Below are 16,776 nucleotides of genomic sequence, written 5' to 3'. Positions count from 1 at the left end.
AGCCTATAATGGTATTTCATTATTTTTTATGGCTGAATGATATTTCTCTGTATAGATATTTCGATTATCCATTTGACCAGAGGACACACATTTGGGTTTTTTCACTCTTTGGCTATTATGAAATATGCTGCTACAAACACTCATATAAACTACATCTGAATGCTCCATAGGAATAGCTTTTGTATGGACACAGGATTTCAGGTCTCGGGTACATCTGACGTAGCTGTGTGTGTTATACATTTTTTAAAAGCTTTTTAAAAATCTTCTTTAATTGAGAAAATACTGCGATCTAATTGCAGCTTCACCGGAGCCCCCACGCGGGCGGGCTAAGAATCTGTCCTCCCCTTCCCAGTGCCCCCTGCTTCTCTCCTCCTGGATTGGACGATTCGATGACCGTTTAACAGAGAGGAGTAGCCCTCTGAAGAAGTGACCTGAAAACAGACTGGAAAAAGGCCCGATTTGGAGCTTCTACTCCCTCTCTCCAGGGGAAACCAGCTGCACAAGGAAGAACAGCCGTGGCATGCTGGGGTCCGCCCGCAGAGGAATTTCCAGAATGCAGAGCGGTGTGGGAAAGGCAGAGATTCCCACACCACACATCCGACTCGGTCCCCAGGGCGGAAGCCGTATGATCGATTCACAAGCTCACAACAAAAATCTGGGTGTGCACCGGGCTGGGAGACGGCCCTGTGTCCGACTCGGTCCCCAGGGCGGAAGCCATCTGATCGATCCACAAACTTACAACAAAAACCTCAGTGTGCACCGGGCTGGGAGACGGCCCTGTGCTCGTTAAGCCAGTGGCTGCTCCCTTCTGTGCTCCTGGAGCTCACCCAACTCTGAGTCCAAAGTTCCAGAGAGTCGCCCTGTGGTATTCAGTAAGAATTAATTACTAGCATCTAAAAAAGGAGGAAAGTAAAAATACAAAAACTAATACTTCCCCCCCAAAATGAGTTATAATAAAGATCTGGAAAAATCAGCTTCGTGATAAACGAACGGGAAACACCCATCACTACCACGCACGCAGGCCAGAAAAGGTCTGCGGGCCGGGGAAGGCAGCGGGCGCGGCCCTCGCGCGAAGCACACTTTCCAGACCCGGCCCGCACCCCGCACATCCCGGCTGCGACCCCCCAGAAGGGGCAGCCAGGGCGGGAGGAAGACAAGCATCAGGAGACCGGGTAACAGACGGGCAGAGGCAAAACGTCTCGAGAGGAAACCGTTCAAACGCATTCGCTCACGACACGGAAAGGCCCAGAACTGAGAAGAGACCGCCGGGGAAAGCGGAGCACGGGTTAGGGGAGCTGGCACTTTCGGGGGGCGGCAGGCACGGACGCTCAGAGTGGGTTACGTGGGGCGTACAGCGCTGGGGGGAAGCAGCCGTTTTTCCTGCGCGGACTTACGGACACGCGGTCTATTCCTCTTCCCGCGCGGAGAGCGGCAGCAGGAGACACCCCCCCACCCCCCGCCCCTCGCCACGACACCCAGCCGCAGCCGGCCCTCCCGCGAGAAGTCACGTCCGAGCCCACGGGCTCCTGCTGCCCACGCAGACACTGATTTGTGGGGTGCTCAGCCACAAACAGGGACGAGGCCCTCCAGATCCCCAAACCTGGGGTCACTGTTATGAAACCAATTTCATATAATAACAGAAGAGCGATGAGAATTTCAGTCGCGAGAGAACCAGGGGACAGACGAAGGGCTCCGGCGCGAGCGCCTGACGCCGACGTGTGACCGGGCCTCGCCTCGCCTGGCCGCAGCTCTCCGGGAGGGCAGCCCGCCGTCCCGCCCGGCGACCGTCTCTTCTCCAGGGGCTACCGTGGTGGTGGCTGGTGTAAGGACAATCCTGCCGGACCGCATGCTGGAAACTGTCAATTATGATAAACACGCTGGACAGAAAACCTTTGCTGATCCATGCAAGACATTTCACATTACATGTGTATTATCTTCTCGCTGGACTCTCACGAATTCAGTCGCGGAGGCTCAGAGAGGCGTGATGACTCACCCAAAGGCACACGGCTAGGACGAACTTACAATGACTTCGGAACGTCTTCTACTCAGTAATCATTTTTCAAGATATTGTTTCAAAACTATAAACACATGGGTCAGAGATGAATGAGGCAGTAAAACAAAGTCCGATAGCGAGAGCGTGGAGCCCCACGCGAGACACGAAATACTCTCGGCATAGAGGACACCACTCGCACTTAAGGTGTGCGGCCCTCACTCCCGCCTGCTGAAAGTTTTAGGGAAAAGAGGGCGCTGGGGAGAGACCAAGCTGGAGGCACAAAGCGCGGGCAAGACGGCCGAGAACACAGGCCCAGGGGCGGCGGCCGGGCAGGTCGGCGGGGCGCACGCGCAGACCCAGCACGGGGTGCGGCTGCGCACGGCGGTCGCACCGGCAGGGGCGCTGCGGAGACCAGGCTGACGCGCGTCCGTGGGGCTCCGCGCAGGTCCGGCCAGAGCAGGGCGGTGACGTCGGCGAAGCAGAACAGGTGTTTTTGCTCAGTGCCATGAAAACTCTAGGCATAGGGCTTGCCACTACAGGTGCGTCACTGAATTCCTGTTTTCCATAACTATGGGTCTCACTTCAACAGGTTCAGGAAGAAGGTGAAGATACATAATATTCCAAATTCCTTAGCAACCACTGAAAGCAAAATACCGACAATGACTCTAAGGAAAGTTGATTAAAATGAGATACTTTGTATAACTGAGAAAGATTTAAATGACGAAAGCCGAGCCTGAACGTTCCAGGACCCAGAAAGACCCTCGTTCTACTGCCCATCGCTACGCTTCCTATGACGGGCGCACGCCTGCTGTTACTTTCCTCTTTTTATTAATGAGACTTAGTGTAAAATAAAGGTTCACCGCCAAACACTAGATCCACATGTTCTAGCTGAAACACAAAGCTGACCCACCGAACCCGCTGAGTACGTGACTCACCTCCGTGAGGGCTGCGTTTCTGAAACCTTAGGTACATCAGACTCGTCTGGGAGGCTGAGCCTCACCCTCAGCATCTCCGACTTAGGGCTAGTGCGGATCCCAAGAATCTGCATTGCGAGCAGGCTTCGGGACGCCGCCGAAGCCGCTGGTTTGGGCACCACTGAGCGGACACCGAATTCGAGCTCAGAGCCCGGCTGGAGCCGCCACGGCGTGCGGGAAGGCAGGCGGCGTCGGCAGTGACGTCGTCTTCACGTAACTCTGCAGGCAGACGGTGCGGGAACGGCCCTGGAGGGCCGACCGGGCTCTCGAAGCCACTGGGCATTTGCTGCGTCCACAGCACTAGCCAGTGTCGGCCAGTGACCTGGGCTCCCTGGTGGCTCCCGGACTCACCGCTCACACCTCGTAAGCCTGCAGCAGACACCTGGGGAGTGCCTGCTCTGTGACCCAATGACTTAAATGTGTAAACGAGCAACGAATTTTAATTTAAATTAAAAATGCTGGTTTTGATTTGTTTTTCTATTTGTTTCTTAAGTCAGATGCAAATAAAGTTATTTTAGGAGCAAAATTAATAATGTTTTGAAGCAAAACATATCCCATGATAACAAGAGCTATTATTTTCAATTTTCTTGAAGAAAAATTAGCTTAACAGATGGAGAAACAAGCTCTTTTGTTTTTATTTTTAAGTAATCTCATTCAGTTGTGACCTAAGAGGAAAGAAAACAGGAAACACTTTTTCTAGATATACTGTTCACAAATCAATTTCCTTTGCGTATGGTGGGAAATGATTACTTTTATAGTCACAAGAAAATAAACTTCTAATAGACAGCAACAGCTTTCCCAGTTACAGAATTTAAAGAAAGAGGTAGCAGTTAACAGTGATATTCATCTACGGCCTTGCCACCCTGAGCACGCCTGATCCAGTTTGATCTCGGAAGCTAAGCAGGGTCGGGCCTTTTTAGCAATTGGATGGGAGACCACCTAGGAAGACCAGGTGCTGTGGGCGTTAAAAAAAAAAAAAATTCATATCACAATTTTTTCCCCTTTTGGTAACTTAAAGAGCTACAACTCAGAAAAATGACAGACCAGTAATTAATCAATTAATGGTGACTAGGATGTTATTAGACTAAAAAGCTAGAATATATATCATTATTATACTATTTTAAGAATTACTCATTTTAGCATTACAAAATTGCTGTGGATTTTTTAAAATAAATAACTCAGCTATATTAAAGTCATCTCAAGATTGAACAATAAAAGGTAAATATCAAACTGATTTTTAAATGATGAATTGAGAAATATTAGCATTAAATCTAATCACATACAGAAAAATAATTAAGGGCCCTGTTATGAGCTGGGGTATCTCCCCACCCCTCCCCCACATTCATGTGAAGCCCCAACCCCGAGGCGACTATATTTGGAGGTGGGTCCTTTAAGGAGGTGATTAAGATTCAATGAGGTCATGCTGGTGGGGCCCTAAGCCAGCAGAGCTGGTGCCCTCATAAAAACGGAAGAGACAGCAGACACAAGTGTGTGAGTGTGCCGAGGAGAGCCAGGTGGGGCCGCAGAGAGGAGGAGCCCGCCGTGCTCCAGGAGGGTGCTCCGGAAACCAGCCGTAACTGCCACCGGTGGCTCAGACTTCCGCCTTCCAGAACTGTGAGAAAACTGTCTGAAAATCTTGTTTAAGCCACCTAGTCAATTTTTTTTTTTTTTTAAGGCGAGGCAACCCTTAGTTGACCTCACAGATTACAAGAAACCTGTCAGTTTCCAATCTCTTATTTTTTATCTTTTGCGCCTACAGCACCTGGTCTTCCTAGGCGGTCTCCCATCCAAGCGCTAACCAGGCCCGACCCTGCTTAGCTTCTGAGATCAGAAGGCACTGGGCACGTCCACGGTGGCGTGGCCGCAGACAACCACCTAGTCCGTGACATCTTCTTATGGAAGCCTAGGTGACTGATACAGATCATAAAACCTGGGTTAAAATCATGACTCTGAATAAATATAATGCAGAAAATAAATCTATTTGCATATATTTGTTTCACCCAATTAAAAACGTATGCCAGTGTTTAAATAGGAACACACACACACACACACAGTTATTAACCCCTGAACAGTGAGGGTTAAGGCGCCAATCCCCCCATGTGGCCAAAAAAACTTAACTTCCGACTGCATGAAAACATTAGTCCTCCCCTGAGGTCCATGGGGATGGGGAGTTGGTTCCAGGACCCCAGCAAATACCGAAACCCCTAGAGTCTCGAGTCCCTTTTGTAAAATGGCGCAGAACAACATATACAGTCGGCCTTCCGATCTGCTTTCTGCAAACATGATGTCCCTGAACCTCCCGGGAGCCCTGTGAAGGAGATACCATAATCCCTGGTTTAGAAACAAGGAAACGAAGCAAAAGAAATAAAGTAACTGTCCATGGTTATAAAACTACCCCGTGCTCAGGAACGCAGCCCAGAGCTGCGGTGGTCATGTCTGTCCGAGGCGACACAGTGCCGGTACAGAGATGCCTGATAAACCCCACAAGGAAAGACTGTAACGGATGTGGGAGAGGCTGAGCTACTCCCAGCAGATACAGCCAACACGAGCGTGCGGGTGACGCCACCTGGGGCCTTGCCACCCGACATCCGGGTAAAGCCACCAGGGCTTTGCGGCCGGACACCGAGTAAAGGCACGCGGGGCTTTCTGGCCCCAGCCACGCGTCCACCCACATGCAGGGGACAGAGAGGCTGCAGAGGGAGCTGTCCCCGCTGAGCCCTGCCACAACGCGGAACTGCAAGCAAAGAAAAGGTTGTCACTGTCTCAAATCACTAAGTTCCTGGGTGGATTCACCCAGGCTCACAACGAATTCACTGAAAACCAGTAAAGTTACACATCCCTGTCCCCTGAGGCGCCAGCCGCACGTGGGCAGGAGCAGCCCGCAGCGTCGGCACGTGCACAGCACGGTCCCTGCGCACGGCACACGCCGCCGACCAGGCATTTGCTCAGGGCGTCCCTGCTGGTCAGCGCAAGCGGGGCGCACGTGCGGTCAGTCCGTCTCCAAAGACGCCTTTGGAGCACAGCAGAGCCACTGTTTTACGTTTACTTCCCCACTGGGTTAAACTGAATCACCTACTCTAGTCTGTTAGTTGTCCAGTTTTCTAAAACATGGACGTCGAGAGCATGCTCATCACTGGGGACGTGAGAAGCTTCCGAGTGCTGCGAAGCAGCTTCGCCTCATAGTCTCCAGGAGGAACTTCACGCACCTTCGAACTCAATTCTTACACGGGTTTAGGTAGATCCGCGAAGCATGTTTTTTAAGAGATGAGGAAACGGAAGCTTATAACACTGGGCAGCATGCAAGCGCATAGTGAATAAACATCAAAATCTGGATTCTGGTCCAGCTCTGTGAACCCACAGATCAGAGCACTCACCACCACGCGGAACCCAAACTGCAGAAAGAGGCTCATCTGCAAAACCATGTTCCCAGATAGATTCTACCTAAATCCATGGCACCGAAATACGTACTGTAGCAAGAATGCGAATTTCATCTCAGATCTACTTAATAGCATGCATATGATCAATGAGAAGAAACTTCGTGTCCTAAGAGGTAATACACACATTCATTCGAAGAATAGATAGGTTCATTCATTTCAATTACTGTAAAACAAATATCTACTCTAGAAACAAAAATTTTAAAAGGCATCTTTTAAAATTATTTTTTCAATTGCAGTCAAATTTTTACTTACCTTCTTGAGCAGCAAATGCTTGACTAGCTGAAAGGACTTTTGTTAGTTCAGGATTATACCTCGTTCCCTCTGGAAAAATCACAAGGTACATCTGTGAAGCATAAAGAGAGTTTGGTTTCTTTGTGTGAGCTTTACTGTCGTGATTAGCCTACCAATGTTAACCCTGTTCGTGCTACGAGAGTATTTCCTATGGTGGGAAAAATATGTTCACTCACATATGATCTTTATTTCAAGCAGAACCACCAAAATGCAAAAATTCAATAAGGTCTTAACATAACATAGACTATACTTAAAATGCAGCCCTACATTCACTGGTAGGTATTAAGAATCTAACATTTCTAATTACATGCTAAGAGTCACTAAATAAAAATTTGACTATGAAATGCTGACTCATACAAAACCTAAATTAACAAAAGGGCCTTTTCCCTCCTAAGTTCTGCAAAATGACTTTTTTAAAAGGCACATATTTTAGACACCCGTGTCCCTAAGTACATCTTATTTTAGGAAAATCATATATATATTTCCACAATATAAAAGGTAGCAAGTGTTCACATTTCAAAAATCCCTTAATACATCTTAAATGACTCAATTTGTAAGCCACTTCCTAAATTAAAATAATGTACTTCTAAGTAAAGGAGAATGCCAAGCCGGATGTTTACTAAGTAATCAATCAGTGTAAGCTTTTACACTTATCTGCTTGGGAAAGTAAAAACAGAAAGAGTAAAACTGCCCGTGAAAAATGCCTAACTTTGGAATCGAGTCACATAAACTACGGCAACGTGTTTGGTAGCAAAAGGCAAAGCAAGATTCTCATCAAATCGTTTCGTGTACGAACAGGATACAGGAGGCAACGGGACAGGAGGAGCTCGCGGAGAGCACGTCCCTCTCGCCCAGGCTTGTCGGGCCGGGCAGCTCCGGGCAGCGCCGCCCACCTGCACAGCAGGACGGCACGCCCTGCCCCCCACGAGCGGTGGGCCTGGTCGCTGGCGGTGCCGGCGGCCCCCGCGTCGACCCCGGGGTGAGGCCCGCACCCTGGGCCTCACCTGGCCCCCAGGGGCTGCCACAGAATCTCTCGCTTCACCATTATTTTCGCATCGCTCTAAGGTATCGATAGTCTTTGGAAACAAACGATTTCATTCTGGTTATACCATTGTTTTTAGTAGTGGTTTCCATTTACAAAATATAGGGATTCTCCATCGCTAAAAACGTCAAATCCTAGAAAATGTAGTAATCCTATGCGTGATGTTAACTTAATGCTGGCAGTGAGGCGCACTTTTTTTTTTAATGAGAAAAGGGTTAATGAACCGTTGCCAGGCTTCAATTTTTTTCATTGGACACACACACGAACACTCTCTTCCATAGTCTCATCTGAAAACGGATATAACGGGGCTTTGAAATTCTGTATTTTCAACTTCCGTGCCACCATCCATAAAGATAACCTCTAGAACCCAAGCTTCATCTAACTTAGAAAACAATATGAACGAAACTCAAAATAATTACACTGAGTGGCAGAAGCCAGACCCACACCCCAAAAGGGTACAGACTGTATGATTCCCTTATACGAAATTCTAGAAAATGCAAACTAATCTACGGCAACAGAAAGCAGGTCAAGGGTCGCCTCGGGCCGGGCTGGCCCGGAGGTGCGCGAGGACACCCGCGGGGGACACGGGTGGGCCCAGCGTCTTGACTGCGGCGCCCGCACGCGGCAGCATCCGCGAATCCTCGCCGCGACTCCTGCGGTCGTGCCTCGCTAACAACACTGCAGGAAGCGAAGGTTTTCTCGAGCTATGTTGGTGCAAATGACAAAATTCCTGTTCTGGAGGGTGAACAATACCCCACTGTAAACGTGCGTGCACACATACCGTGCTTCCTTTATCCACTCATCTTTCGATGGACACTCAGCTGGCTACTGTGACTACTGCTGCAATGAACATGCGGACGCAGGTATCTCTTCAGGACAATAATTTCACAATTTGGAAATGGACCCAGAGTGGAACTGCTGAGTCACATGGTAGCTCTAGTTTGAATCTTTTAAGGAAACTCCACGCTGTTTTCCATAATGATGGCACCGATTTACATTCCCAGCAACAGGAGCCAAGGGTCCTCGTTCTCCACGCCCTCGCTGACATTTGTTATCCTGTGGCTTGTTGATAACAGCCATTCCGAGAGGTGAGGAGACAACCCACTGGTCGTGACAGGCATTTCCCTGACGACTGATGCGGCTGTTGGGCCTTCGTTTGTCTTCCCTGGAGAAACGTCTATTCACGTCTTTTGTCCATTTTGGGGTTGTTTTCTTGCTAGTGATTGTATGAGTTCCTTGCATATTTTGGAAATGAACACCTTATAGGATAGGTAGCTTGCAAGTCTATTCTCCCTTTCCATGGGCTCTTTCATTTTGCTTTTATAAATCTAAAATTATTCCAAGTTTTTAAATTTATTAACAAAAAAAAAAAAAAATAGAAGGAGGCTTCCATTTAGGAATAAAGAATGCTAAAAGAGTCTCGCTCCCAACCCCAGCACAACAACATACTGGATAATCTGTGAAATGAACCCTTCAGAGAGCTGAGGCTACAAGGCAACCAAGTCACCAAATAACTAAGGACAGAAAGGCAACTCGCAGGAGGGATGAGATGCAAGCACGTGTTTGCTGCAGACAAATGACAACAGATTTCGCTAGAAATTTTAACAAATTTTAACAAATGAGTTAGTGCGACAGAAGACCCCTGGGGGCTGCGAGACGGGAGCGTTTGCAGCTCGTGGGCTCCACTCCGCAGACCTCGCTGTCTGCAGGCAGAAAAAGAAAGGGGAAAGGAAAAACACGGGGTCAGGGCGGGGGTCCTGAGAACGCGGCGCGAGGACAGTGCCCGTGCAGCAAGGGCGCCGGGCGCGGCCCCGCCCCCCGGCCCCGCCCCCCGGAGCAGTCTTCCCTCCTGCCTCACGGGCAGTGCTGTCCTGCCGCTGCTGGGCCCCGGGGGGCCGCAGTGCAGCTGGCCGGTGGACGGAAAAGAACGCCCTAAGGCGGGCACGGCTGCAGCTGGGGTCAAGGCCGGGTCGGAGAAGCTGCCACCCCGCGACCCTCCCTGAGACCCGATCAGAACAACGGGACACGCGGAGGCCCCTCCCACCACCGAGCTGGCGGAGCCCGGCGCCGGCGTCAGAGGACGATGGAGAGGTGCAAACGGGAGGCCCACTCGGCGAGAGGCTCTCCAGCGTGCCCGCTGCCATCCGCACCCGGCCTGAGGACTGCCACGGGGCTCTGAGGCCTGTGAGAAACGTGTCGGCAACGGCAAAACCCAAACGCTGTACGAGCCCCGACTGGCCTGGCCTGCGGCCACACCCAAGGCCCTGAGGTGGCACCGAGACCATCCACATCGGTCTCGACTGCGCCACTTGAGAGCCCAACTCCCAGCAGGGTCCCGGGGGCCCAAGAAAGGCAGAAGGACGCACGGTCCGAAGAGACAGAGGCCGCGACGACCAGGCAGGGGCTAACATAACTACGGTGACGCGAGGAAGGTCCTCGTGGGCGAGGTGGACGAGCTTCAGGACCAGACGGGCGCTTCCAGCGCAGCCGAGGACGTCACGGGGCAGCGTCGAAGGAACAACCGGGGGCGAAGACCACAGCGAGAGAAGAAGGCTGCCCCGGGCTGGCCCGGGGTGGCCGGCTCACCAGCAGACCGGGCAGAGTCAAGGGGAGGATCTGCGAACTCGAAGACAGGTCAACGGAAATGATGCAAACTGCCACCCGTGCTCGCAAGAGAGAGTGAAAGAAAATCCCCCTGAAACGGAGCCACAGAACAATATCGAACGACCCAAAATACGTGTAACTGGAAAAGAGAGAAGAGGGTTACAATGACATTTAAAGAAATAATGGCCAAGAACCTTCCGAAATTAATGACAGACTCCACATCAAGGACCTAAGCTTAGCGAAGGCCGACCAGGATAAACACGGAGAGAAAAAAAGGTCGCGCCTGGGCACACAAAGCGAACTGCTGCGGGCCAAAGGCCAGGGACACGCAGCTGCCGGAGCAAAGTGGCAGGTCGCGTGCAGGGCGCAGCCTCTCGGCCTCGGCACTGCTGACGGCGGTGTTCCCTGGGGCGGGGAGGAGCAAGGAGGGGCTGTGCACACACCGTCAAACTCTCGTGGAGTGGGGACTGTGCTGGCCTGTGTGACAGACACGAAGCCGGGCAGTTACCTGTGCGGGGCGAACGGCAGGCTGAGGGAGAGTGGGCTTGATTCTAACGCGTAAGTTAATGCTGAAAATTTAAATAATTTGTTGAAACGAAAGTGGACATCCGTCTTAACAATCTATTCTATCATGGAGAGATCTAGAAACAATGACCTCCGCACTGCACCAATAGACCAAACTGTCTCGGACCAAACGGACCCTCTGAAAGGCCCCGCTCCGTTCCCGGGGGCGAGCGGTGACAGGCGGCAGGTGCACTGCTGTCCGCTGCCTCCCGCTCCGGGCCCCCAGCGCGGGGTGCAAGCCCCTGACGCAGAAACCACCGGGACGCTCTGTGAGTGAGACGCGCGGACACCAGGGCGCTGGGGCAGCTGACTGCGCGCTCCGGGGGCCCCCGCCTGCCCGGGCGCGGGAACGGCAAGGGGAGAAAGGGGGGGGGCCCGGGGCATGAGGGAGGGGGGACGGGGCACGAGGGAGGGAGAGAAGCGGCCTCGGAGCAGGGAGCCAAGTTTCTGAGCAACGGGACGGCAGGCGGGGCGACGCGGGGGAGAGCGGGAACAGAGCCCCCGAGTCCCTGCAGTCACACTGCCCTGGCCTGGGGGATCCAGGGGCAGAGGCCACTTGGTGGCAATTAGCACCTTTCAAAGAGAATACTGAGGTTCTTTTCTGGGGGAGGCAAAATTTTATAAAATGATATTTACATTAAATGATTCTTTGTAGTTCTGTTCTTTTGCTTTTTCGCTTTTTGAATGACTGAATAACAAGAAAGCCAAGTCTGTCCTCGGACTGAGAACAGCTGTTCCTTCTAAAGTGCCACCTGACACTGAAGTCGATGAGGAGGCCTCGGCGGCGGAGCGTAAGGTTACACGCGGAGTCCTGTTTCCTATTTATAGTCTAAGGACAACAAGGGTTCCTCCTGCCACCCCTCTCTGAGGTCACTTTCGACAACCTCCAGCAAAGGATCGAACTGTCTGCAGCAACCTTTCTGACGGGCAGAAAGAACTACTTACCTACACTTAGAGGCCTTTTGCTGCCGTGATAAAACTCTGAATTACTCATTACACCTGGGACAATGTGTCTTCAAAACAGTTCTTAAATGTGGATCACAGCTTACACTAAAGAGCGGGAGCCGAGAAGAGGGGAAAGGCGCGCAGGCTCACCGGGGTCCCCGCGCGCACGTAGCTCTGCAGCCGCCTCCGCATCTCCTGCTCGTTGAACCGGGCGCTCCTCTTGACGTAGATGCCTCCGTGCTGCCAGGAAACACAAGGGGGACAGTCTTTACTGTGCTGGGCCACCTCTGCTGAGAGCTGACGGCACCCCCGAAGGGTCAAGCATAGAACCACATGGTAGGAATTCAACTCTACTTAACACATTCAAATATCAGCAGTAAGAACATTAACTGGAAATGCTCCTAAAAGTCTCCTAATTATGTTTCACTGTAATTCAAATAAAACTGCATATGGCATTGAAAAATATATTAACGTTTAGTGTTGTTCACAGTTAAAATGAAACTGCCTGTTTTCTTAAAAACACACTTTAAAAATAAAACCTCGATCAAGCAGATGGATCTTAGTTCTCCATTTTCCACTGACTTAGTAAAGGATCACTAAAAAGTGTCCTTACACCGTTACCGCTCACGATCTTTAGGGACTGGCTACAGATATGCACGCGGCGTCGCCGTAGACCGAACCGTGTTCCCTCCCAACCCTCATGTTGACGTGATGCACTGGGCCATGGGACATTTAGGGAAGTCATCGAGGGTAAACGGGGTCCTGGAGCGGGAGCCCTGACCCACGGCACTGGTGCCTTCTACGAGGCGATGAGGACGCAGACACGGGGGTGCACGGAGGGAAGACACGGAGAAGGCAGCCGACTGCGTGGCTAGGAGGGTGGTGGCCTCAAGAGAAACCAAGAGAAACCACCCCTGCCAACACCTTGATCTTGGGCTCCCGCCTGTGTCTGTGAGAAAATACATTTCCGTTGTTTGAAGCCACCCAGTGTATGGCATCTTGGTATGGCGGCCCCAGCAAACTAGTAGGGGCACCCTCATAAAGCTTCGGGGACCCGTAATTAAACTCCGTATGTGCACGTCACTGAGACTATCGGGTCGGGTGTGTTTTTTTGCATTCCTCTGCGCTAATCTGAACTTGCCTGGAAAATAAATGGACTGGCTGGATTTGGTTTGCTCTTCATCAAGGCTATGAGTAAAGGAAATGGACAGAGACGAGCAAGGAGGGGGCGGGATAAAGAGGAGGGGAAGCCAGGAGGCCTTGGATTCCGCCCTGCCCACACAGGAACTGGCTCACCTGAGCACAAAGGAAGAACTCCAGGTGCTCTAGCCTGTCACTGTTTGCCCAGAGAAGCCCGATCAAGTTAGATTTAAAAGCCACAGAATGCATACACTGCCAAGTAAAATTTCCCCAAGCTTTCAGTGACGTTATACCAATTCTGTACCTAGTATTTCTTCCCTGCCGTTTAACCTGCTTATTAAAGTCTACTCTAATTTGAGAACATCTGCGCTCTCTTCCAGGTGCGTGGCCGACATGGACGCGAAGACCGGCCTCTCTCCCTCAGGGGCGAACTGGCTGGTGGGCAGCGGAACACGACTCACGCTCGCAGGCACAGTGACGCGAACGCGACGAGCGCGGCAGCGAGGACGGCCACGGGGCAACGCAGCGTGGACGGGGGGCGGCCGCCAGCTCAGGACGGGGTCCCGAGGACGTCCGGCCTGGCCTCGCACGGACACAGGCCGTGGTGGGCCATGACGGCGTGCAAGGGCACTGGGGCTCGACGCAGCTGGAGGACACTCGCTTTCGAGACGTCGTCGTAGGCTGAAGGCAGAAATCAGCTATTTTATCTGAACTTCAGCACACCGCGCCAGCACCTCTCAGCATCGCCAGGAGCGTGGGGAGCTGGCGAGCACATCCGCATTCTTTGCTCCTCTCTCCCCAAGAAACAGAAGAATAGGGCCCGTGTATCCAGGCAAAAACTGAAGTAAAATCCATGGGCTCTCGATGTGACACTCTGAGGTCTGCCAGACACAAATCGGGCTATGAAGTCATCCTGGCTAAAGTCCCAACCAGCTTTAGAACGTCAAGAATGAGCCCAAAATGTTCAGTTTGATTGGGAGTTAGTAAAATGGAAAGACTAAAAACCTTCTAAGGTTGATCATGAGAACTTAATGTTTTCAAAAAAAGATCCCCCCCAGCCTACTCTTTACAGTAATTCCCTGGACCACGACTTGATGGGTTAAAACCTCCCGACACCCCCCACCAACTGAGCACCCTCCTAGGGGGTCTGAATGTCCAAGGCCAAGGCCAGTCTTCAAATATTTCATAAAACTGCTCTGTGTTTTGAGAACCCAGCCTGTCTTGGGGTTGACAAGCTCAAGGAGGAGAAGAAAAGGAAATGAAAATGAAAGAAAACGGGAAATTGAGACACAGAGCCCATGACTGTGAACTTGAGATGTAAATTGCTTTTTTATTTCAAAGGTGCCTTGACCTCTTATCCTTTAAAATTCCAAAATGCTATAGAATCTATTCATAATACATTTGCCTCCCATAAAAAACCCCACTGGGACGTCTTGTCATGGGACCAAGGCAACAAAGTCTCAAAAAAGCACATTTCCTTCCTCCGCTGCGTCTACATTTCAAGCCTTCCTCAACTTGCCTCAATTATCAAGCAAGTACATTTGCTATAAAATCATTTAAACTTTTATAGGAAGAATTAATGAAGTCAAAAACTCTATTTTAAATATTACTGAAGTATAACAGTGACCTTTGTGTTTAAAACAATAAAAGAAGAAATAATAACTACAAGCAAAAATGTGAAAATACTGGGAGTAAAAGCACCTCCTTCAATGAAAAAAGTCATTTGTAATTCACATAGTATTTAATATTCATCTGTGCCCTACTTGATACATCGTCAGCTTCACCGCCCAAGAACATAAAAAGATACAGTTACAAACGGCATCGGTGACCACATGAGCAGTCGGTCACAGCCGCCTCACACAGCTCTGTTGTCATCACGGGGCCCAACTAAGCAAGAGCGCGCTCTCGCACTTTTATTTTTAAAATTTAACACAAAGGTAAAGTTCCCAAGGCAGCTGCTTTTGGCTGCTTGGACGGGTAGAAGGTGGGGATCAGCAAGCATAACAATGTTGTAAATTCTAAAGTTAAAGTACACCTTACAATGCCCATAAGCTGGAAGTTTGAAAATGTTTAGTTTTCTGAATATCAATACTATGTTAATATGTATTTTTCTATCCATATTAAATACTTAGTATTTTATAATACAGTAAGTATAAAAAGGTCACAACTTGAAAGTCTGTTTCCTCGTATTTTGCTTGTGAATTATTACTATTGAATAGCATTATTTCTGCTTCATACAAATTGTGAAAAACAAGTCCTGTAAAAAAGAAATTTCACTTCCTGGCATAAAGTCCATATCCTAGTAATTGATTCCATTTTTTACATGCACCCAGATTAAAATGCTCTTCATCAAAAGCCACATGACTTTCACTCTCCTCTGAGGACTCGGGGAAAAGAGGAGGCGGAGATGAGCGTCCCCAGGACCGCAGGCTCGCACACGACACAAACTCCTCAGCGGACCATGGGGTGACGCGGGGCTGGTGCTGGGCACGACCCACGAGGTGACTTTCCGATCTACATACTTCTACAGCTCACTGTAAACTTTAGCCTTTCTTCTCTGAGCAAGTGGTAAAGTCTTACTTAGTATCAAGCATGACTTCTATACAGATCTTATATTTAATACTTAAAAAATGAAATATCAGAAGATTTATTCCAAAAAGGCATAGATAAATGCTAGTAATCCCTTTCTGAATATAAAAGAGCCTGTTATGCAGTTTCATGATAAGGTTATTATGTAATTATAAAAATAACATGCTGAATATTTATTATGTACGTGGCACTCATGCTAAGTACATTATATATATAGCTCACTGTTTTTTTCTAATACCCTACAGATCACACTCACTTTTACTATTAGTTTCTAAAAGTAATTTTCTATCAAATACTATGTTTTAAATTTTCTTGTTTGTTTGATTTTTGTACATTTGCATTTTTGCTATTTAAATATTTGGGTAATCAGACATGTATATAAATACACGCCATTAAAAATGCTACATAAAATTACTTCAATTGAGAATAAGCTATTAAACTCATAAAAGTAAACCTCCCCAAACCCATATATTAAAGGTATGTTCAATTTTTAAATCTAAATTTTTTAAAAGCTAGGTATATAAAGAAAATGCATCACCTGAGAAAAATAACATCCATACAACGGAAGCCACTTCAGCCCGTCCTTCAGCACGTAGCGCACGTGGCCAAGGGCGTTCTGCCGGACGGCCAAAATATCGGCGACGATCCAGTCCACTGTGGAGACAGAGCCCGTGAGCGCGGAAGCGGCCACGCGGCCACCACCCGCCCCCCTCCCCCGGCCCCCTGGAGACAGAGAAAGCCCCCTTGCCGCCCTATGTAAGGAGCAAGCTCTGAACACGTGACGATCAGAACTTTAAAATTACTTTAAACCAACACCAGACATTTAAAGAATATAAATTGTTTTTTAATTTGTTTTTTGTTGTTTTTGGGTCATCTTTTTTTCCCCCCATTTCTTGAAAGACCTTTTATTTCATTAACAAAATGCAAAAGTCACAAACCACCCTAAGTAACCCAAAAGCAGCATGGACAAGGAATAAAATAAGCTTCTCTAATTCTTAGTCTAGAAAACATGACACCATAAGTCAAAAACGGTTAAACTGTCACGTGCAACTGGTCTATATATACTCATGTGCTTGACGAAAGGCCGGGACGCCTTGTCATCACGGATGAGTTTCAGGGCACAATGCCAGCTTATAACAGCACTGAAAACAAAGACGGCGCGCAGCTCACGCCTGAGCGAGGCCGACAGACGGGACC

The 16,776-nt window shown here is 49.4% G+C and overlaps 1 protein-coding gene and 1 pseudogene across 2 annotated transcripts in view; one reads left to right on the top strand and one right to left on the bottom strand.

The window, feature by feature from the left end:
* AGPAT5 (1-acylglycerol-3-phosphate O-acyltransferase 5) overlaps window positions 1–16,776 on the bottom strand; it is a 40,467-nt gene that overhangs the window by 10,409 nt on the left and 13,282 nt on the right. For both annotated transcript variants that reach the window (XM_016133376.2, XM_016133375.2), the window contains exons 3-5: window positions 16,118–16,233; window positions 12,001–12,090; window positions 6,657–6,747 (exon numbers count right to left, since the gene is read on the bottom strand). In XM_016133376.2, coding sequence (XP_015988862.1) covers window positions 6,657–6,747; window positions 12,001–12,090; window positions 16,118–16,233 — 297 coding nt within the window. The remainder of the gene's footprint in view (window positions 1–6,656; window positions 6,748–12,000; window positions 12,091–16,117; window positions 16,234–16,776) is intronic.
* LOC118609893 lies at window positions 3,813–3,931 on the top strand (annotated as a pseudogene).

The sequence above is a fragment of the Rousettus aegyptiacus genome, unplaced genomic scaffold (assembly GCF_014176215.1).
Source record: "Rousettus aegyptiacus isolate mRouAeg1 unplaced genomic scaffold, mRouAeg1.p scaffold_m13_p_11, whole genome shotgun sequence".
NCBI classification, from domain to species: Eukaryota; Metazoa; Chordata; class Mammalia; order Chiroptera; family Pteropodidae; genus Rousettus; species Rousettus aegyptiacus.
Note: the sequence above shows the minus strand (reverse complement) of the source record. Positions and strands in the feature narration are given on the sequence as shown.